Source organism: Platichthys flesus, chromosome 19 (genome assembly GCF_949316205.1).
Source record: "Platichthys flesus chromosome 19, fPlaFle2.1, whole genome shotgun sequence".
Lineage (NCBI taxonomy): Eukaryota > Metazoa > Chordata > Actinopteri > Pleuronectiformes > Pleuronectidae > Platichthys > Platichthys flesus.
In genome coordinates, this window is record NC_084963.1 from 3,531,119 (window position 1) to 3,553,065 (window position 21,947).

At 44.5% G+C, this 21,947-nt stretch overlaps 2 protein-coding genes across 2 annotated transcripts; one reads left to right on the forward strand and one right to left on the reverse strand.

Annotated features, from left to right (window-relative positions):
* Nucleotides 1-1,925: 1,925 nt before the first annotated feature.
* On the forward strand, nt 1,926-11,929 carry LOC133975329 (retinoic acid receptor RXR-alpha-A). The gene is made up of 7 exons (XM_062413261.1): nt 1,926-1,942; nt 2,031-2,049; nt 4,100-4,229; nt 5,437-5,569; nt 7,781-7,872; nt 9,763-9,868; nt 11,331-11,929. The coding sequence occupies exons 1-7, from the start codon at nt 1,926-1,928 to the stop codon at nt 11,476-11,478; spliced, it is 645 nt and encodes a 214-aa protein (XP_062269245.1). The 3' UTR covers nt 11,479-11,929.
* Nucleotides 11,930-16,132: 4,203 nt separating this feature from the next.
* wdr5 (WD repeat domain 5) lies at nt 16,133-21,603 on the reverse strand. Its single transcript, XM_062412569.1, has 14 exons — nt 21,420-21,603; nt 20,062-20,171; nt 19,787-19,895; nt 19,604-19,677; nt 19,364-19,453; nt 18,971-19,060; nt 18,769-18,852; nt 18,623-18,678; nt 18,412-18,458; nt 18,239-18,314; nt 18,004-18,037; nt 17,565-17,639; nt 17,360-17,447; nt 16,133-17,266 (listed from the first exon to the last, which is right to left on the reverse strand). Exons 2-14 carry the CDS (start codon nt 20,137-20,139, stop codon nt 17,166-17,168), a joined length of 1,002 nt encoding a protein of 333 aa, XP_062268553.1. The 5' UTR covers nt 20,140-20,171; nt 21,420-21,603; the 3' UTR covers nt 16,133-17,165.
* Between the last annotated feature and the right edge of the window lie 344 nt (nt 21,604-21,947).

A 21,947-nucleotide genomic window follows, 5' to 3' on the forward strand; every position in this document is an offset into this window, starting at 1 on the left:
TCTTAATGGCTGAAATGTTCCTTGATCAATGCAAGAGTAAAGAACCCCTGTCTGAACTCTCGACTCTTCTCAATAATTGTAAAGCAGAAAGGCTTTGAACTCTCCCGATGAGACTTGGTAAGAAAGGGAGATTACCAAAAAACCCAACTCACTGGACCGGAGCTCCGACAGTCGTCTGTAGCAGCGGGACAACCTGACAGAAGTTGATTGTCTCAACCGGCCCTGCTGTGGCTTTGGGAAAATTCTCTTAACCGTCCTTGAGTTGCCCATTCCAAGTCCAGACCTGAAGTCGGCAGTTTGAGGAAAGACAGACATCTGCCAGAAAGATTTGGGGATCAACTGTCCCAGCTGGTGTGCAGAGCTCGTGGAGACTTAACCACGGAGACTTCGGGCTGTGATTGCTGCCAGAGGAGTTTTGTTGTAAAGTCTTCAGTACTTTTTCGTAAAATGAGATTTCAAAGTTTTGAATTTGATAAGCAAAAAACCTATAAAGACCTGATTTATCTTTGTTGTAATGGGTAACTGAGCGATGAGTGATGTGCAGCCCTGGCAGGTTGGTGGAGGAGGAGGGATAATGCATCATGGAGGCAGATTGTCTGCCAGCAGCAGAGTTACAGTGACAAGGACGACAGCGGCCATTCCAAGTCGGAGGGAAAGTGGGAAACATAAACTATAAATGAAGCTGAGGAGATCTCACACCTCAGACTCCTCAGGATTTATACCTGGATCTGCACCAAACTGCAAAGAAATCCATCTTGCAAATGTTAAATAAAACCAAAAAAAAATCCTTCCCTGACACATTCTGCATCTTTTCACCAAGTCAGTTTGTGCAAAATCCTAAATAACGATCTAGTGAACATGTTACCTCCGTTGCAGAGGTAAACTCTCACTCAGAGCAGATACAAATATTAATTTTATTAGATTTTACCTATGATTTAATTGACCTGGTGCTTGAACAGAAGTGGAGCCTGGGCTGTAGCCTGACCTGACCGGGAGGGCCTCCCTTCTCCCTGCCCCCCCCTCCACGAGCTCTCCATTGAGAGGCGCTGCCCCGTGCTATAATTAATCACAGGGCCCAGGCCATCAGTGTGCAACATGAATGGGCCACCGCCACTGTCTAATGACCGGGGTCTGGCCAAGCTGAATAAAGTGTGTTTATCTCATGGTGACCTAGAACAGGAGTTAAACAGGCGTTAGTAATGTGCCTTCAATCAGACGAGGAGAGCTCTTCTCTTAAGGAGAAGGGCAGGGGGGGGGGGGCGATGCTATCACTCACAGATCCCGAGGGGGTGGGGGGGCTTGGGAGGGTTACTTTACTTTGAATTGTTTGTATTCTTTATTTCGTTCGTATAAAGGTTTCAGTTTCTTATATTTTGTGGAAGCACAACGAGGGAACGTCTCTGTTATTAAGATGATAATTAGCTGATGGTTCAACGGATGAGGCTGGTTTCTTTTCTCAGTCTGAAAGAAAAAAAAGTGGGGCACTTATTATGGAGTTACTCATTTCCATGCTCACGAGTTCCCAATATCCCCTCCGTTGTCACGCTAGCAGAGTCTTGTTTGAGCAGAATAATGAAAAATTGAAGGCAAATTTTTTTTCGGCTCCCCCCGCCCCCCCCGTCCTCAAGTGATGAAAATTTCATAGGACAGTATGCAAGCCTGGCATTTCCTCTTAGTTGGGACGATCGACCACATCGGTGCACCAGGCTCTAAACTCTGTGATTGGCTGGGAGTGATGACAGCAGTTGTTTGGCATCAGGAAAAGAAATACTCCAAGATCCAGTAACATTAAAGAGCAGAGGACTACGCCCCCTTCCAGTGGATCTGTGGGAAATTCCCAGGTGGACTTTTGTACGTTCATACATGAAGGTTAATGTGGTTTCATCACAGGTCACGCCGGGCTCCTCCATTGTGGCCCGGGCGACATGCTAAATGCTGCTCGGTAACACGAACACTAAGTACAGTAACTCGATGCCGGAAGGATTGTTGCAGGAAAGTGGAAAAGCTCCTCTCCCCTGTCATCTCTGCAGACAGAGGCAGGGAAACCAGGTCAGTGTAAACACACGGCTAAGATAGTCATACAACATTCATGAGGCTTGTCGTGTTTAACGCGAACCCTGGGACTTGTGTTTCTTGTGAGGAAGAGGGTGACTCGGCCGTGGTGCACATTGAGGCCCCCCCTTTTGTTTTCATTTGTTTTGGCTCGGGTTGCCCTTTTGCAAATGATTTAGCGGAGTCTGTTTATGTGTGGGTTTCTTTTTTTTTTGGAGAGAGCGAGGAAGCACGGCTCACGGAAAACTGTCGCGTTGGGCTGCGGCGTCCACGTCTCCCACGGAGATCAGATGCTGAAATATTCATAAGATGCCTGTTTCTCTTTCTTCCCCCCTGAAGAAAGAGTAAGAGAGAGAGAAAGAGAGAGAGAGAGAGAGACTACTTTCGGTTTTCAAAAACAGTGTAGGCTTTGTGTCTGGAAGTTTTTTTCATATTTCAGCTGCATAACTGTGATACTCTTGCAGTCAGCGTGAGGTTCAAACCGCAGGGAGGAGGAGGACGTGGAGGAGAGGACGGGAGAGTCTCTGGCCCTTTAGAAAAGGCAGAGTGTGAATGGAGGGATGTTTTTCCTCCTTCATCTTGAACTGATCTTCTCCCGGGAAGCTGCAGTTGATGTCGGGATCCTCAGAGCTTTGAGCATCGATCGGTGGGATTTGGGCGAAACGGGGGAAGTTGGGGAGAAGTTGCTGAAGGTTTTTTGTTGAAGTCTTGAAGTTCACACAGGGATACTTTGCAATTTAAGGATTGTTTACTTGATTTGAAATTATGCACAGACACATGTGCTGAAATCCTTTGTTTACTGATAAACATATTTACTCCTGGGAGGAGGGTACATTACTAGATTGTCAGTCGTGTTTAAGCTTTCCCTTCCCCTCCCTCCACAGAGGGATTTACATGGCACTGAGTCAGACTGTATGTGTGGTGCATTAGTATTCCACCAGCCTCCCGGTAAACTCCCCGTGGGTTAAAAAACACTGTTCCCCAATCTGATGCATCGGGACAGTTAAGGACAGACAGTCCTTGTGTTTGAACTGGTGCTGAAGCTGCTGCTGCAAACACAAGTCATTATCTATACAGGAAAAGTTCTAGTATTCCGCAGTGGAGCTCATATTCAGGACACTTGGCTCCTACTTCTTTTAGCTGAAGCTATAATTCAGCACAACTAGACTAACATCACAGATGGAAATGGTAATGAAACTTCTCAAGACATGTTCTGGACCCTAATTACACAAAATATCAGATGTCTCCAGATCCTGTGGCTGTAACATCCATCCTGAGCTTGTGTTTCCTTGAGGCGTCTGTTTCCTAAGTACGTCTAATGAAGGGAAATCGATAAAGGAAGCGTTTCTAAATTCACCTGATGTTTTCTATTACGTGGGGAATTACTCAGTGTTTTGCTATTTTTGGTTCTGAATTGACTAACGATCATTAATCAGAATCCAGTGAAATTCTCTCACACAGAACTTCTGACCTTTGATAACGAGCATTAAACATACAGCCATGGATTTATATGAATTCTCGATGGAGCACGAGTTATTTTTAGTTGAAATGAGTCCCTGGAGTAAACATTAATAATCATTACACACAATCATTTGCAGATTGTTTTCACGCAGCCTGGTCTGGTGACTGTCTCATTTGAGCAGCGAGCGTTGTGTTGACGTGTCAGTAGATTGTCAGGAGGGCGTCTCCAGCTCCACTCGCTGATTTGTGCGTCGGCTAAACGGTCCCAGAAGAAAGCGTCCGCTGAGTGAAAGTTGTTTTTCCACCGGCCGCTCTCTGCAGGTATTTCCTCCACGAGCTGGGACGGACTCCCAGTTTGTTTTGTCTTCCCACTCGCGGCCTCTTCAGACTTTATTCACAGAGCTCATGTTAGCATGAGTTGTAAAAAGGAGGGGACGGGGGGGGGTGTCGGGGGGGTTGGTGTTTGGTTGCTCAACATGACACCTCTGCCAAGAGCGACAAAATAAAAAAAACAAAGACTCCCATTCATTTTCCAATGCGCTACCTGGATCTCTAACTTGTCTGCTTGTCTCTCTGCTTCCCACAGCCCAACGACCCGGTGACAAATATCTGTCAAGCGGCCGATAAACAGCTCTTCACCCTGGTGGAGTGGGCCAAGAGGATCCCGCATTTCTCCGAGCTGCCGCTGGACGACCAGGTCATCCTCCTACGAGCAGGTCCGTCAAGAAACACTCAAATAAGTTCTAGGACTTGTGTGTTATCCACAAAGAATGGGTAGGATCTTTTAAAAATGAGAGATATGAAGATTTCTTTGTAGAATAGGATGAAATCACCTAGTTTCCCCCCAAATTATTTATAAATAAATAGAAACTCATCTGGACAACATTGATTTTTCTTTTTATTTTAGTTATATGATCAGCAAAAAAAGCATTTTAGCCGATAAGTTAAATGTTCTGCGAGAAAACAAACGGCATCTCCGTCTGTATCCGGGTAGAAGAACCCTCTTGGTCACGTGACCCGAGCGCCAGACCCACCGAGGTCAGAGCGGCTCACTGTGCGTTTCCGCCGTTTGTGGAAAAGCAAGTTAAACCGCTCTGGATCACAGACGCTGCAATGTAGAGCAGCGAGTGAATCATCCGTCACCTCTGGTTCATTCACCCACGTCTCCCAACACATTGAACCTTGTTGTCTGCCTGTCGCCCCAAATTACACCATCATATTCTAAATCCACCTCCGGGAGGAAAGCAACAAAAAAAGATGCTGTTACACACCCCAGCCCTGAATTATTATAAAAAACATACCCTGCTATCATTTCTTATCCTTGGCTCATACACTGATGGAGAGACTTCAGCAAAGCAGAGAGAGAGAGAGAGAGCTCCCCTCTTCTCGGCTCTCAGGTTTTTTCTATAAATAACCGCTTTAGTTCTGCTGTATCACAGATAAAAGCATCGCGGCTCCTCTCGTTCCCGAGACTCAACTCCGGGGAGAGAGGAGGCAAGTGTTGCCAGGCAGATCAGTTAAAGGAGCCCTGTCACTCAAAAGGGGGCGGCGCCTTGTGTCTCCGGTGCTCGCCGTGTCAGGCCGCTGCTTCTTTGGCACGTCAGAGCCCGGTGTCTTCATCGCGATGGCAGCCGCGGTTTCATCCCGTTACCACGCCTGTCCCTCAGAAGGCATGACTCGAATGTCTTAGTAATATCCCTGGTTGCCCCCCCCCCCCCCGCTTCAGAGAGCTGCACGCTTCTTTCACCGTGCAGCCTAATTGATTCGTCGAAATCCCCCCCACCCTTTGTTGTCACTTTTCATTTTGCCAGAATGCTGCGTGAACTTCTGTACTGGGATTTGCTTCTTTCTCTGCTCCTCATGCTTTTTCCTCGATCCCCCCTCTCCTCTCTCTCCCCCCCCGCCCCCCCGTCTCTCCCTCAGGTTGGAACGAGCTCCTCATTGCATCATTCTCGCACCGTTCGATAGCCGTGAAAGACGGGATCCTGTTGGCGACCGGGCTGCACGTGCACCGCAACAGCGCCCACAGTGCCGGAGTGGGCGCCATCTTCGACAGGTCATTATCACCCCGTGTTTCACATTCCGTCACTCGGGAAAGAAAACCTGTGAATGCAAACTGTTCGGGCGCCGCCGTCTGAAGGCTCATTCATGCTCAGCGTTATATATATACGGACACTTTCATTTGGTTTGTGAGGACGTCTCAGGGACACGTGGAGCAGTGCCGTCCTAGATCGTGACGCCAGCCGATAGTTCAACCACAGGACACGAGGAATACGTTTCAAAAGGGGCGGAGCTTATTGAGGAGAGAGTTGGCGAGTTGCTAGGAAACTACCGGTGTCTGCATGACACTACTTTCCTCCATCGACATTCTAAACTTAAAATCATTTATAAGACGTATCCGGTTTTGTACGTAAATGCAGCTTAAAGTCCATTTATTGACTTTATCATTATTAATGTTTTATAACTGATCAATAAAGGATTAAAAAGGACTTCAATATTACAAACCGCTACTTATAAAGAAGAAAAGCTGTTTTTACTTTTATGTATTTTACAAGTGGTGATTAAAGGTTTCTGCTCATGTCAATAAATCATCAAGGTTTTGATCATGAAGGTTTTATCAGTCAGTGAAACAAGGGGGCGATGATAAGTTCCAATTACTGATGATCCAATACTGATGCTGAAGATACAGCTGAAAATCTGTTATTTGGTAAAACTATGAACTTTCATCTTGTCCCCAGAAATCACTTCTAGGGCATTAAACACATCTATACAGGGTTAGAAGCATGTAGCTGTCAAAACATGTTCTATGAGTTATTTAAATTCACTGGTATCAGATCGGAGTAGATCGATGCCCAAACCGGTATTAGAACAGCTCCAGTTACAATAACCATATCTTTGTAGAGTGGTTTAAGTTCTACTGAAGCGAAGGGCAAAGCAGCACAGGAGCTATCGATCGCCTCCCTCCTATTAAATATGTACAGATGCATGAGTGCATGAGTGGTCACACACAAGAAACACACACACACACATGTCCCTCCCAGCGATGGGGGGGTGCGTTCAGGAACCACACGCCGGTGACGTCTCCGGGCAGGAAGCTCTCTGACACACAGGAAACTCACCTGCATCTGAAATACACAGTTTGGAAAGTTATAAAAAGACACAAGCAAACTGAGAGACATGTCAGCAACAGGTGGCGTCATCACATCCTCGCCCGCTGCAGCCTATCTCTGAATATCTGCCTCTTCTCCTCCTCTCTCTCCCCTCTCTCTCCTCTCTCTCCTCTCTCCCCTCTCTCTCCTCTCTCTCCTCTCTCTCCTCTCTCTCCTCTCTCTCCTCTCTCTCCTCTCTCTCCTCTCTCCACTCTCTCCTCTCTCTCCTCCCGTCACTCGCTCGTTGGCGCTCGCCGCCTCCAGGACATGTTCCATCTCTGCGTTTCACTGGGGCGAGCATTAAGATACAGAGGAGCGATAATGTTCCTTTATCTTCTCCCCTCTCTCTCTTCGCCATTCAAATGAAGAGCCCGATTAGCTTAAACACTTGAGTCTTCTCTTTTCCTCTCTCTCTCTCTCTCTCTTTCTTTCTTTTATTCCAGGCCTGTTGTTCTTCCTCGGAGCCAAATTGAATTAGAGTGAGCAATGGGCCACAACTTACTTTACCATCTGAGAGAGGAGGGGTTGGGGGGGGGGGGGAAACGGAGGTAGAGGGGAAGTACAGAGCGCCGGGGAGAGGGTGTGACCGAGTCAAAGAGGGGTGAGGAGTTCGAGCGCCGCCCCACCCCCCCCCCCCCCCCCCCCTCCTCCCCAGTGATGTCACACGCAGACAGTGGGAGCACTGGTGTTCGATTACAGCGTGTGTTTACTCTGCGGCTTTCCCCTTTATGAAAACCATGTACTAAATATAATTACTTTGCAGCCTTGTAAACTTTTCCACTGATCTAACTGTGCCTATGTGGGCTGGGAGTACACTGTTTGTGTGTCTGTGTGTTTGTGTGCATGTGTGTTATTTGTCTTTAAATAGATCTGAGCTGGATCGCAGTTAAAACACATTTTGAATGTCTCAGTCTCGATCTGGATAAAGAAATGTACCAGTTAGACCCAAATGGTTTCCTGTGATCTTAACTTCTGTGGCGCTTGTTTGCTTCTGTGCTATAACATGAACACAGGCCGGTAGCCAGTGCAGGATTAAAAACACACACTTTTCTTCTGTGTAACTCCAAATGAGCTGAATCTGTGAGTGTTGATGTGTTTTCTCCCTGTCTTCCCTGCAGAGTGCTCACGGAGCTGGTGTCTAAGATGAGGGACATGCAGATGGATAAGACAGAACTGGGGTGCCTTCGAGCTATCGTCCTTTTCAATCCAGGTAGCTATCACTGAACAGTGTGTGTGTGCTTTCATCCGCTGTGTGTGTACAAACCACAGATCAGTGTTTTATTCTCCTGTAAAGCACAACAGAGAGCAGGTAAACACACAACAACACAAGGATCTCTGTGAGCTGCAGCTCAGCTATAATGAGGTAAAAACAGATGATATGACTAAGAATAGAAAATGACTCATTAAGCCTAAAGTGATCCTCAACACAAGCTCTGGATAGATATGGAGAATCAAACAGTCTCCTCCTAGAAGGCTTGAAGTAGTGTTGCTTCCTCTCGTGACGCAGCTTGAGTTTGTTTTAAAGAATGGAATCACAGGAGGAGAAAGAAAATGACCTGAAACATCTGTAGGAAGTCTGAAGCCTCATCGATCTCCTCCCTGCAGCAGCATGTGGACCTCTGTTAAGTAAAGACCTCGTCCACTGCAGATACTTTCAAAAGTTCCTCAGGAGCCGGACGCTGGAGAATCTCCTCAGGTTTTGGATCGGGCTGACTCAGCTTGACCTCATTAGTGTAACTTGAGAAGTTTGACTCGGCTTTGTTTTCTTTGAGCCTAAATCTGGATTTGTTTTGAGGGAACTGACACTTGTTTGTGAAAACTGACGCGGCCCCGCCCCCTGCGTGGCACTGAGGTCAACTCAAAGGTCGGAACATGTATTGATCTGGATTTTAGGCTGTAATAGATCTTAAGTTCAAATATTACATATTAGGTCTTAATTGTGTTATGTTCATTTAACGCTGCTTCCCTTGAGCTTTATTAGTAGTATCATAGTTTTTAATATCTCTGTGTGTCGTAGTTCTTTTTAAACAATATTCGATTTTAGAGCAGGCTGTATAATAATAATAATACAGCTTTATGGATATAGCACTAAACAAAGACAAGTTTACAAAAGTGCTTCACAAATATAGAAACTGAAAAATTACACAAAGAAATAAGAAATCTAGGTAAAAACCATATTACCAAAATGATGGAACTGATACCTTATTTTATTGGTTTTTAATTTCATCCTTAAGTCTTAATAATTAACTTGTTAAAACCTGCAGAATCCCTGTAAAAGCACAAAATAAAATCGGGTAAAGTACATTTTATTTTAACTGACAGATGAAGCTATAGAAATTACATGATTTGGTTATTTGATGATATCACTTCTCATTTCACGTGGGACTTTCATCCAGAAACAGCTCAAAGCAAATGTCCCTTCACTCCTGCTGTCACGCTGCTCTGTGTTCAAACCTCCCCCCCATGGCACCAGGCTTTAATAAACCAGACTGTCGCTGTGCCTCCATGTGGGGAGCCTCCCTCCGGCCCTCAGCGGTGCCCCCCCCCCGTACACCGATCCAACCCCGTGCTCTGCATTCTGTCCCGGACACATCCAAGCCCACTGGCCTCGGTTCACTTCTCGGCTTGTTAATTAGGGATTCGCAAGACCCGGTCCAATCGAGGGGGGGGGGGGGGGGGACTCCGAGGCCAAAGGGCTAAAAAGGCCCTCAGTCCTCTCCTTTCCCACACTGTGTGATCCAGTGCAGCCAACGACAACAAGTGTTCATTCACTGTTCGACCCGACTGCGTAAAAAGCTTTTGTTCACCGCTGACGTGTTTGTGTTGTTAATCGAAGATGAGTCGTCCGCTGAGGCCGAATTTAGCACCGCTTTGAATTCACGCTCCTAATTGGACGAACCCAGAATGTGGCGACACACGTCCGCGGCGAGCCCGAGAGATCAAAGCTCATGTTGTAAGCGAATCCTGCGAGGTGCCCTTCAGCAAGGCACTGGATCATAACCAGCGTGAAGAGGAGTCTTTCTATAACTTCCCACAGGATATAGATTGTTGTTATTTGTTGTTGTTGTTGTGTAATTTGAGTTTTGTGTTTCTCCAACAGACTCTAAAGGTTTGTCGAACCCAGGTGAGGTGGAAGCCCTGAGAGAGAAAGTCTACGCGTCGTTAGAGGCCTACTGCAAACAGAAGTACCCGGAGCAGCCCGGCAGGTAGGAGGACCGACACAGAATCAGACCCTGGACAGACCTAGAACCTTAGCAGAACCAGACCCTGAACAGAGCCAGACATTAGCAGAATCAGACCCTGAACAAAACCAGAACCTGAACAGAACCAGACCCTGAGCAGAACCAGACTCTGAGCAGAACCAGACCCTGAGCAGAACCAGACTCTGAGCAGAACCTGACCCTGAGCAGAACCAGAACCTGAACAGAGCCAGACATTAGCAGAATCAGACCCTGAACAAAACCAGAACCTGAACAGAACCAGACCCTGAACAGAACCAGACTCTGAACAGAACCAGACCCTGAGCAGAACCACTGACTTATGGATGAGAGGAGGACTTGTATTTATCGTGACGTCAGCTCAAACATCTTGTTCCCTCCAAAATAATCAGCCTAATCAACATCAGATTGTAAATGTCAGATTGTGCAAATTAAAATCCTTTCAAATGTAATAACACTCTTAAATTTCCCTTTTAAATTCATGGGACATGCGCTCGACTTTATTTTCACCATTTTAAGCAGAATACCTCAATTAAAGTTTTAAAGGTCTGAATTAAATAGAGTCGTCCTCGTGCAGGAACATTTTGTTCTCTTGCTCTAGATGTTTCTCCGTCAGGTCGGCTTGTAGTCACCAGACCCTCCGCTCTGTGCAAACCTGCTCGTGAATTGATTATTTCAGCCTGATGAACTCCAGCTGTTCATGAGTTTGTTGGCGAATTTCATTCACAGAAATGTTAACGAAGCATAAATTTAAAAAGAGAGAACGTCACGCTGTGCTATTTGAAGTCAGCAGATAAAAACAGAAGATATTTAACAAGGTCAGGAGTCAGTGGCGATCAACAAAAACAAAATGTTTTAAATTTTAAATCAATCAATATTGTCCCTCATTGCCTGTACACATCTGGAAAGACAGATTTTATGATTTTATATAAAGATGAGCTACTTGTCTCCACTTCCTACCGCTAATAAAAATAAAATATCCTGAATACAAGAGTTGCAGCATCGAAGTTCCGCCCATACACGCTATCAACCAATCACGAGTCAGTCTCAGCTGTCAATCATCATGTTTCGTCCAGTTTTTGTAAATTAAAACCAAACTTAGCGGAAAAAAAACAAACATCTGTGTGACAAGAATCTATAAATGAAAGACACCATCTTTGAGAAGTATTTATTAAACTCTGAAGTTGTTTCTATGTCCCATCCACTCACGTGGAGGAGGCGGGGCTTCTACACTGCAGCCAATCATAGTTTCTATTTGTTTCTCGGAGAAATCTCTTAGCATGATTCTCTTGAATAACACATATTTGTTTAATATGTGGCAACTGCACATTACAGTGGACCTCATGCAGTGTGTGTGTCCGTGTTGTGTAGTTTGTGAAGTTGTGTAGTGTGTGTAGTGGTGGATGGTCTCCTTCCGTCCCGTCTCACTTTGTCTCTCGTGTTGTCTCAGGTTCGCCAAGCTGCTGCTGCGGCTGCCGGCGCTGCGCTCCATCGGCCTCAAGTGTCTGGAGCACCTGTTCTTCTTCAAGCTCATCGGGGACACGCCCATCGACACCTTCCTCATGGAGATGCTAGAAGCGCCGCATCAGATGACATAATGGCGCCGATGGTCGAGCCATCCCCCCCGGCCTCTCCTCCTCCTCCTCCTCCTCCCCCTGCCTCACCCACCACCCCCGGACCAGGCGCAGGGTTCCTCCTCCTCCTCTTTTTTAAGAATCCCCTCTCCAGCGAGGGACGGATCACGTGACTATTTAGGATTCTGGAGAACCTGTCTCCTGCCCGTCTCTCCTCCTCCCCCCGCACCCCCGCCCGTCCTTTTGAAAACAATGAAACCGTCACGTCTGCGGGTCTGTTTTATACTTTGTAAAAAATATTATAAATAAGAAAATATATATATGGAATAAAAAAAAAAAATCACACGACAAACACGAGTGTCATCGGAGGACTGAAAAGAGGACGGACAGAGGAGGAGGAGGAAAAAGTATTGAGCCATTGTTTTCATCTTTGCTGATAAGACACTTTGACGAGAAGAAGCAGAGACCATCAGATTTTTGGGGGGGGGGGGGCGGGGGGGTAAACTGTGATGATGTCATATTTGGACACTCAGCTTTGTGATCGGGACAATCGTGGACCTGGAGAGACTCGGGACACTTGAGCCCTCTCTGGACTCAGGGCTGAACTTACTCCGGGGGGAGGGAGGGACGGTGGGGGGGGGGGGGGGGGGACCGTCTGCCCCCGCCTGACTCGACTGAACACATCAGGTCTTGCACTAGCTGTTGGTTTTCTTTTGTTGTTGTTATTTTTTTCTCTCAGTGTGCGCTCTCTGGAGTAGAGGCGGGTCAACAGGACTGCAAGTGTTAAAAAAAACAACCTCAGGTCTCTGCCCCAATACAACCAGTACAACCATGTCTTACTCTGTTAGCACTGTGGAGCATCGGGGAGGACGAGGCGTCCGTCCAACAATCAGCCGTTCGGTCCACGTCCCGGTCGATGAAGCTCGTTACAATCTGCACTGTTCTTTCTGCACATAGGAAAAATGTTCACGAGCTCCGGTGGAAGAAGCTCGGGGAAACCAGCCGGTGCAGAAACCCCGGAGCAACTGGTGTCATCCTCGTTTTCACCAGTTCACAACAAACTGACACTGGTGGAAAGAAAGTGAGCTCCCCAGTCTCTCATCTGCGTTGGGAGGTATCGTTTTCCATCGGCCGCTCGAGCTCCTTCTTCTCCGTCTCTCATCCAAACCTCCATTTCACACGAGAAGCTTGGCTCTCACCATTCACACTTCCACCCTCAGAAGAAGCTGTGCTCAGCGCAGCAGGCGTCAGCTCCTTGAGAAACCTCATATTTACCTGTACAGAGAGTTACAACCATTCACAGTATTGACGTTGTGTTCACTTTTTCGTTTTTTAACAACAACCATGCACACAGTTTACCTCTGTTTCCATCCTCGGACCTTCACCTTCGGGAAAGAGTGTGTGTCGTTGCAGCAGAGCCATCTTTGTTTTTATTTTGTTTTGTTTATTTGTTTATTAAGTGGCACTTAACCTCATGACAGCGGAGTCGGGTTCCGAGTCGGAGAGCTGACGTCGACGCAATCGACCTCTAGGGGGCGGAGCTTGGCCCGGTCAGGCCCAATCAGGAACGCCCCGGTCCTCGTCCTCCTCCTCGGAGGGACACGCACAGTCGCTCTCTCTGCACTTCTCTGGACAACCAAGTGTTATTCAAGATGAACTGAAATTTTTGAAAAAGGAAAAATGTCTCCATGCCGTGTATAAATATGCTTTACGCCCAGCTTCTGCTTTTTTTCCATTTTCTCCACTCGTTCTTTTCTTTTCAATGCTGCAGCTGCTGCAGGTCTATGCATCCAGTGCATTTCCAAAGATTGTCCACAGAGCGGAAGCATGTTGGAACAGCCGAGTCCTTTTCAGAGCGTGTCTGTGAGCCCTGGGTCCACGAGGAGCGTTCACCTGGACGGGGGTAGAAATGTAGTGCAGGGGATGTTCAACACGATTCAGATATCCTGAAGTATTCAGCCTTAAGTGATCTCATGCAGATAAACAGCGAGTAACCCTCGGTTTTAATGGAACAGTGGAGTTTAAGGGCACGTTTAGATAATAGAAGAGTAAAGAATTCATTCTGTTATAACCACTTTTCCATCAGTTCATTGTGTGAGCGAGTGTATGGAGTCATGAGAGCGCCAAGTTATTATAACTTTTTGGGGTTTCAGTCAAAATATAATTGAAAAACCTCAAATATGATTAAGATTTAAACTCCAAAGACAAAAAGCAATATTCGACTTTTTCTTAATTAAATAATAATCCAATTTCAAAATTGAAACACATTAACAAATACACATTTTTTGTAATTATTCCACGTGCCTGATTTTTTCTGTCTCAAGTTTTGTTCGCTGCTTTAATGTCGATACCTTCATTAAATGGCCGCTTTCATTTAAAGCCGTTAAAGTGAAGTGAAGCTGTGATTGTCAAGTTCTCGGCTTGTGACCCACCCCCCAATTTATTAATGTTTATTTCCCACAATTTGTCAACTTCACGAATCTCCATTAAAGTCGAAAAACAGAAGGTTTGGAAATAAACTCTGCCGCCCCCCTCAGGACTCCATGACTGGCCGGTTACTCCTCCTCTGAGAAACTGATCCCCAGACGACCAGTGATCTTTTTCCTCATGAAGAAAAAGAAAAGAAACAACAGAGAAAGCTTTGAAATGTCAGATAGTGTCGGCTTCAAGCGGGATTAGAACCTTTTACCTTCAGTCTCTGAGCAGATTGGACAGTAGAGAGAGATAGAGAGAGAGACAGAGAGAGAGATGGCCCGGATTCAAGGAGCTGTGAGCGCCCTCTTGTGGAAGAGAAGCGGCGCTGCAACATTACTTGAATACTTTTCTCCCAGTGTTATCACCGAAAAAAAAGTAGCAATAACTTGAGTGATGAATCTCTAGGCTCGTTGTTTTTATTCTGAATCGACAGTTTAAAAACAACAAATGGACTGGTCTGTGTTATGACTAATTATCCAGGTGACAGTATTGACTGCCAGCTGCAGCTCAGTTTACAGTATTTATAATCTGGGGGAAATGATTGTTTGTTTAAGAAAAATAATCAGTTTGGTGGAAATAGCTTTTCTTCTTCTGTCCTGTGAGATCAGGTTAGATTTGTACCTTTTTAGAGAAAAGCTGATTTTAATGAGAAGCACTCAGGAGATCCCACACGCCTCCGCCGAGGCCCAGCAGTCCCCTCACATTCTACACAGCTGATCTCATAATGTTGAATAAAGTGAAAACACACATTCCTGGATCTGAACCCCTGATCTGAAACAGCACTACGATTTGAACGGGTTTTTCCCTCGACCACGGCATCCTTGTATTTTAGAAGAAAGGATGAGATTGAGAATATCTCGTTTAGGTTTGAATCTCTTCATGCACAATTTAAGTTACCAACTAGCGGCAGATGTTAGGGACATTACTTCAGTTGTGCTTTGGCCTTTTGTTCAAGGAAGAAGGCTGAACTTGAGAACACGCTGAAGCTAAAAGGTGAATCTTTAATTTCATGGAAATCCAAAACATGAAATCCTTGGCGGAGGTAGTCGAGAAAAAGGAGTTTGTGTGTTCTGACCCGACTCGAAGACGAATCTCCTCGTGCTCTTTGTTGTGATGCAGTGTCCTGCTCTGACTTTACTGTGACCAGTGACCACAGGTCTCTTAAGCCATAACGACTCGGGAGCTCGACTCCTTTTTGCAGGAAAAAACGGACGGACAAGGATCTTCTCCGACGACGAGACACAGAAACGATCGCCCACATGAATGCTTTATAACATAAAGCTATATTTTGTTAATATGTATATGTGTATATATTTATAAATATATATCAACAGGTCTGTTGATTGGGAGAGAGAGAGAGGACGAGTGTTTCAGACCAAACTGCTAGGCGCCGGGTTTTTCTTCAACTCAGTCTCACAATGTTTTTTCTCCACAAATATCTGAGGGGGTGTGTTGTTCCTTTTTTGCATCTCGCCCTCGAGTTTATTAAAAATCTTAAATGTTGATCAACCAGCAGAAGGGCAGCAGGTCTGAACTCAAAAGGAACCAGCTCCTCAGCAGTTCGTGGAACCTCACCGGGAATAAAACAATGAAAGAGAGAAAAACAAAACAAAATAAAAAGGTTTCTTAAAAAGTAAAGTAAAAAAAACTCAGAAATGTGTGTTGCTTGGCAAATCAATGTTCAAACTGTGTAATCAGGAAAAGCTGAGCTCGTGACACAATCACTGCTTCTTCGTTGCATAGATGGTAAAAATGTTCAAGCAAAAAAAGTGAAAAGAAAAAAAAAACACTTGGAAAAAAGATCTATTTTTGTACAAAGGTAATTTTATCCCTCGCTTCTGTGCTCTGTTCTTCGCCTTTTCTTCTGTGGGCTGTTGTATACGTTGTGGAAAAAGCTTATTGGACGAGGCAAGAGAAATTTTTCTGGAGGAACACGAGAGGAACCTTTTACTTCGCCATTTGCAATCTGTCGCTGCGAGATGGGAATGTCTTCTTTCATTATATTTTTGTCTATTTTTCAAAAACAGGAGGTGGAATTTTGTCATCTGTTCTTTGTGGGTTGTTCTCTAATGTTCTTTCATGGACTGAAAAAAAAGTTATTAAAAAAAACTTTAAAAGTGACAATCGGCTGCTGCCCCCCCCCCCCCCCCCCTGTTGATTTTGTTACAGATCCTCGAAAAACTGCTTTGGCTCACGGACTCAGTGACATGAAACATACAAAATCTGGTTTTATTAAGTTGAAGGTTGTTGCTGTCAGATGTAAAAAAGAAAAACTTATTCCACAAAGGATTCAGGTGAGTGAAGAACAGAGGCCGTCGGCTTCACGTGCAGAACTACGAGCTAAACGAGGAGCAGAACTTAAACAGAAATAAAACAAAGACAGCTAAAAGAAATCACAATACAAGTGTAATATATACAAAATCCTACAACACAAAATAACTGCACTTGGTCACTGTGGTAAACTTAAAAATAGGGAATTTGTGTGTTTGAAGAGGAGGGATCTCACTTCAGGGACCGATAAATTAAATATTAAGATGTTTTAAGTGACTTCATTGTTTCTTGAGGCATTTTTAGCTTGTGTTCTTTCCGAGTTGTTGCCTGAATAATCAAAACACAACTTAGAGAAACTGTTGAAATGATATCTCACTAAAGCAGAGCACTAACTTGAGATGTGACTTTTAATATAAAGGGGAATAAAGGATTTGTTACAACAGACAAAAGGGCCTTAGATCCCTTTTTTTAACTTAAAGCTCCGTGTCTGTCGGCTCTTCACCTTAAAGTCATTTAGATTCTACAAACTTAGACAAATAAAAATAAAAAAAGGCAAAATAAATGATACTAAAAGTCCAAATGACCGTTACATTTATTGTACAACAGCAGAAATGTCAGCGAATGTGGGAGTTTGTATGAATCGAGAACATCAAGGTTAATGCAGGGTTTTAAAAAAAAAAAAGAAGAATACTGAAGAACAAGAGCGCTGATGTGAAGTTGAACAGAAGTCGACCGTTTCCCTCTCGAGAAAGAAAATCTGGCGTGTGTGAAATATCTGGTACGTGTCCACTGTCTCCCCGCTGGGCTCGCCGTGCTGAATTTCATTACCTGCTACATCCAGCAGGAGCTCTCCGTTAGAATAAAAAGTCCTTTTACATCAAAATGTAGGGAGGGAAGGAGGGGGGGGGGGGGGGGACAGAAAGAGACTTGAGTGAACGAGGGATCCCAAAAAGATCCAAGAGGGCTTAGCAGTCGCTTTTCCATAGCTTGATGGTTTTGTCGTTTTCTAAAGCCGCAGACGCGATGATGTTCTCTGTCGGGTGGCAGGCGGTCGAGATGACGACGTCTGGAGAGAGAAGACGAAGGGGAAATTTACTGTATTGACACGCAGCCACAGATCTCAGCCGTGAAAGTAGAGAAGTGGAGTTTTTTACTGTACCTGTGTGGCCCTGGAGCTTCTGCACGATCTCCTTCGTCTGCAGGTTCCAGATGTAAACCATGTTGTCCTCCGAGCCCGACACGATCCACTGCAAGAGAGAGAGGCCGCCGTTAAACGTTAAGAGTTCACCTGCAAAACATCAGCGACCTGAACACCGTCACTGATACGGAAATAACAAAAGACGTGCAGGACCGACGGCTCCTACCTTTCCACCTGTGACGGAGAAATTTGCAAATATGCAGTACTTCTCGTTTTTATGGCCCGTGTACGTTTTCAAACACTGAAACGAAGGAAGAGGTATTTAACTGTCAGAATACCACGTATCAGTGTATTTACTATTAAACAAATACCAAGAGATACAAATAATTATAAATAACTTCATCAGGTTAAACAGATCATTATCTACATTGAGATGGTGTTAGATTTTCATGTTAATATCAGTCTCTTTGCAGGTTATTACACATCAGTTTTCACTCTTCTACTATTTGCACTGTTTTAGCAAAAGAAAATTACCGTTTGCACAAAATATGATATTATATTCAAATACAAACTGTTTTTCTACTTGCTCATACCACTGCACTTTACTTTATAACATTTCTATACACACCACAATCAAAACATGATAGAATGATGTGAATCATTACCTTTCCTTTGCTGTAGTCCCACAGCTTCAGCGTGCTGAAAATAAACACAAATATCATATAAAATAAGATGTATAATAAGTATTTCCCTGCAACTTCTTTTTTTTACATAAAACTAACTGATAAAAGTGTACTTTAGAGTTATACTGCCCCCTGCTGGTGAAAAGTGTAAGCAACAGAGTAGGAACGACATGAAGACGACGTGTGAAACAGAAAAATAAGATTTATTAAAACTCACTTGTCCAGTGTAGCAGCCAGGATGTATTTCCCGTTGGGAGAGAACTTCACAAATGACACCGGAGGGTTGTCGTCATCTGAAAACAAACCAAAGACAGAGAGCAGGGGTTCATTGGGTTGGTCGAGGGGAATCCAACGTGGTCTGAACGTGCAGCAGATATGAGATGATCTTACCTATGAGCGTCTTTAAACACTGGCCTGACGCTGTGTCCCAGATTCGGCTGAGAATGTTTAAAAGACAAAAAAAATGTCAACATGTTGTTGTTGAGGTAGTTGGGAGGTAACACAATGTCTAACACAACTATAATTTACGTTAAATAAATAATCTTTAATGGTTGTGACTATCTTGGGGTTGGTGGGGGGAGATAATCCAGAGTGTTCTCACCAGAGGCCGTCGTAGCTACTGGACACGATCAGGGAGCCGTCTCTGTTGAAGTGAACCTGAGAACACATCATCACATCAGTGACACCATTTCAATCTTTACAACCGTTCACTGATGTCCAGAAGTTTTAAATAAATAAAAAACTTACAGCCGAGACGGGATCAGAATGAGCCGGCAATGTTTTCAAACACTTCCCAGTCTTCACGTCCCATATCCTGACACTCTCATCAAACTAAAGCAGAAGAAAAAATGGTCTCTGTTTATTTTCTTCACCACCACACAGAATCGAAGCAGTCCAACATCTGGTTTCCATTTCTCGCTCGTTTCGGGGCGAAAGGCGTCTTACTCACCGATCCTGACACGATAAGGTTGGACTGGGGGTTGAAGTTGCAGCAGAAGACGTAGTTGCTGTGACCTTTTAGAGTTTTAAGGCATTTTCCCTAGATTAAAGAAAAATAGATGAAATGTCACATTCTCTCCTGGCAACACACGAGAACAATTAGACCATCGTCACTCCACACGGGGGAAGTCACTGCAGATTTAATAGGGGACTTTAAATATTTATCTTTGCGGAAACCACAGATATGAATCTAAAAAGTGGGCAAGACTTCCCCTGTGATACGTCATGAATGTGTAATAACACACACAACACTTCAAACACACACTGCTCTTACTTTACTTTTGGCAACATTAGGATTCCAGTTTTACACACGATTGTTTCTCCACATCTGCACATCTCTTACCGAGCTGACGTCCCAGATCTTCAGGGTTTTGTCGTCTGACGCAGACACCAGGAGGTTGGAGTCAGAGGACCAGGCCACATCAGATATTCCCTGTGGATTCATGAGATTCAATTAGTCACACGGCACTGAAGGCTCGGATTTTACCAGAGGTTTGGAACTGAACTATAATCCCATCTTTCAGAACAGAAACAAAAAAACATGACCACTGCAGCAGTGAAGGTAAGAACCCGTTAAACTCACCAGTTTGTGTCCAGATATGGTTTTCTCAAACTTGCCGTCATACGCTCCCCAGATTTTGATGAGTTTATCAGCAGCTGTAAAGACAGAACAAATGTGAAAAGACATAACAGTTGATCAGCAGAATTAGTCACAGCCCTAATTTACTTCTGGCTAATAAAGTGGCTTGAAGGAAACATGACTCACAGGAGCTGGCGAGCCACTCTCCGCTGGGACTGAACTTGACCGAGGAGACAGCTTTAGTGTGTCCGGCTAATGTGAATTTCAGGCTGTAGTTTGGCTTGGCGGGTGCAGACTGCAAGTGAAAACAAAACATGACATTTAAAAATCTCCCCAACGTCCCACCTCCACATATTTCCCAAAACCTGCCTCCGAATACCAACAAGCAGCTGATGAGTACAGTTTAAAGAATGGGAGGCTGTGGGGGAAACACTAAAAAACCCAATGAAACGGATCCAGACCTTGCTTTGACTGGCGGACGCTGACGGCACGACCGGAGGTTTGGTGTCAGTCTCTGGTTTCTTGTCTTCTGTTGCCATGGTGAGGGAACTGGCAACCACTGTGCACAATCCTGAGACCAGAGAAGAGGAAGATGGTGATGATGATGAAGATAAGATCAAACTTTATTGATCCACTCACCGGGCGACATTCTATAGTTACAGCAGCAGCCAGGTCAGAATAACAGAATAAAATATAAAAAACAAAGGCAATTTTCACTGTAGTGTTGTGTATAGAAAGGTTGTAAAGTAAAGTGCAGGGATGCGAGCAAGTAGAAACACAGTTTGTATATAAATATAAGATCATATTGTGATGTGCAAATGTGCAAACAGTAATTTTCTATTCACTGAAACAGTGCAAATAGTATACGTAGAGTGAAATGAGATAAAAAGCAGATGTGTAATAACCTGCAAAGAGTCTGAGTCAGCATAAAAAGGTTCTGAATAAAACCGTTTTACAAATAGTGACAGATTTTAAAGTAAACACTCAGTGACAAATTCATATTTACTGAATTTGCAATTACTCTAATTGATTTTGTAAAAGGTGGTGTACAGAATACGAATAATAATGATCTGAAACTGGAATCTCTTTTATATAGATATGTATAATTCTTATTCTTATGGCAGATTTGTTGATCTAAACGAATTGACACTAACTTGTTGTTATTTAGATGCGTTAGCTTATCATGCTAATGGTGTAAACACTCGGTACACAGCCACGTAGCCACTCAAAATTAACCTGCACCCACTTGCATTGGATTGAATCTGACATTTGCACCTTAATGAATGACACAGATGTTTATTTTATTTAATTGCATGGTTTTCAAATTCGTGACGTGTTAAGCTGCCTCCCCCCCGGACGGGCTGTACATGTAGCTGTCAGCTAGCTTTAGCGTGCTAGCAGCTAGTTGGCCTTATTGCTGGTGAGCAGAAGTAAACAGAGACGTTTTACACGGTTGTTCAATGCTGGTGTTTGTTTGTGTGACACGTTATTTATTATAATTTGTGTTTTTATGTAATAAACGTGTAAAACGAGGCGTCAGACAGTAGCTACAGCAGAGCTGCTCGACTCAAAGTGATGCTAACAGCGTAACGTGCCTCCGCTGCTTCAGCCTTTAGCATCTTAGCTCCCGGGTGATAAAGAGATAAACGACTCCATGTTGGATTCACTGGTTTCATTGAAGGGGGGCTAAATGGAGTGAGAGCGTTTCACTGGTTTGTAGAAAAAAAAATCTAAATGATGCTGTTGACAAATGTGCATAGCTGCCACGGAGCGGCCCTCCATTCAAACAATGAGGAATCGAACATGCGGCGCTACTCACGGTGTTTACAGCAGCTCCCGCGGTCGCAGCGTCGCTTCTCGTTGAAGGCTGTCGAGGGAAACACTCGAACATTGATTCAAGCGATCGTGTACAAGGCAAAAGCGGCTCGTGGCGCCCGTGGAACGTTCGACTCCGGGGGAAAAGAGACGAAGAAGAGAAGCGGGGGGGAATGTGCTGCGGCCGCGGCCTCTCTGCGCATGCGCGATCCGCTCAGAGGCGACGGAGGGCAACGAGGGACATTATTAAATCAAAACGCCCAAACACTTACCTTCTACCTGGATGGTCCAAAGTCTTTGAAATTGTTTTAATGACGTTTACATTAAAAATAATGTTTAATTTAAAATAAGGTCTCACTTTTCAAAATCCTGAAAGATGAAATGTTTTATAACATGTTATTATATTATGGGAACACGTTATTATCTAGTGGGAACAAGATAATTGATCTTGTGTGGACAAGCTGAATAAAGTTTGCACACAGGATTAAAGGGAGAGTTCACTCAAAAATGAAAATTATTTCAATCTGTACTC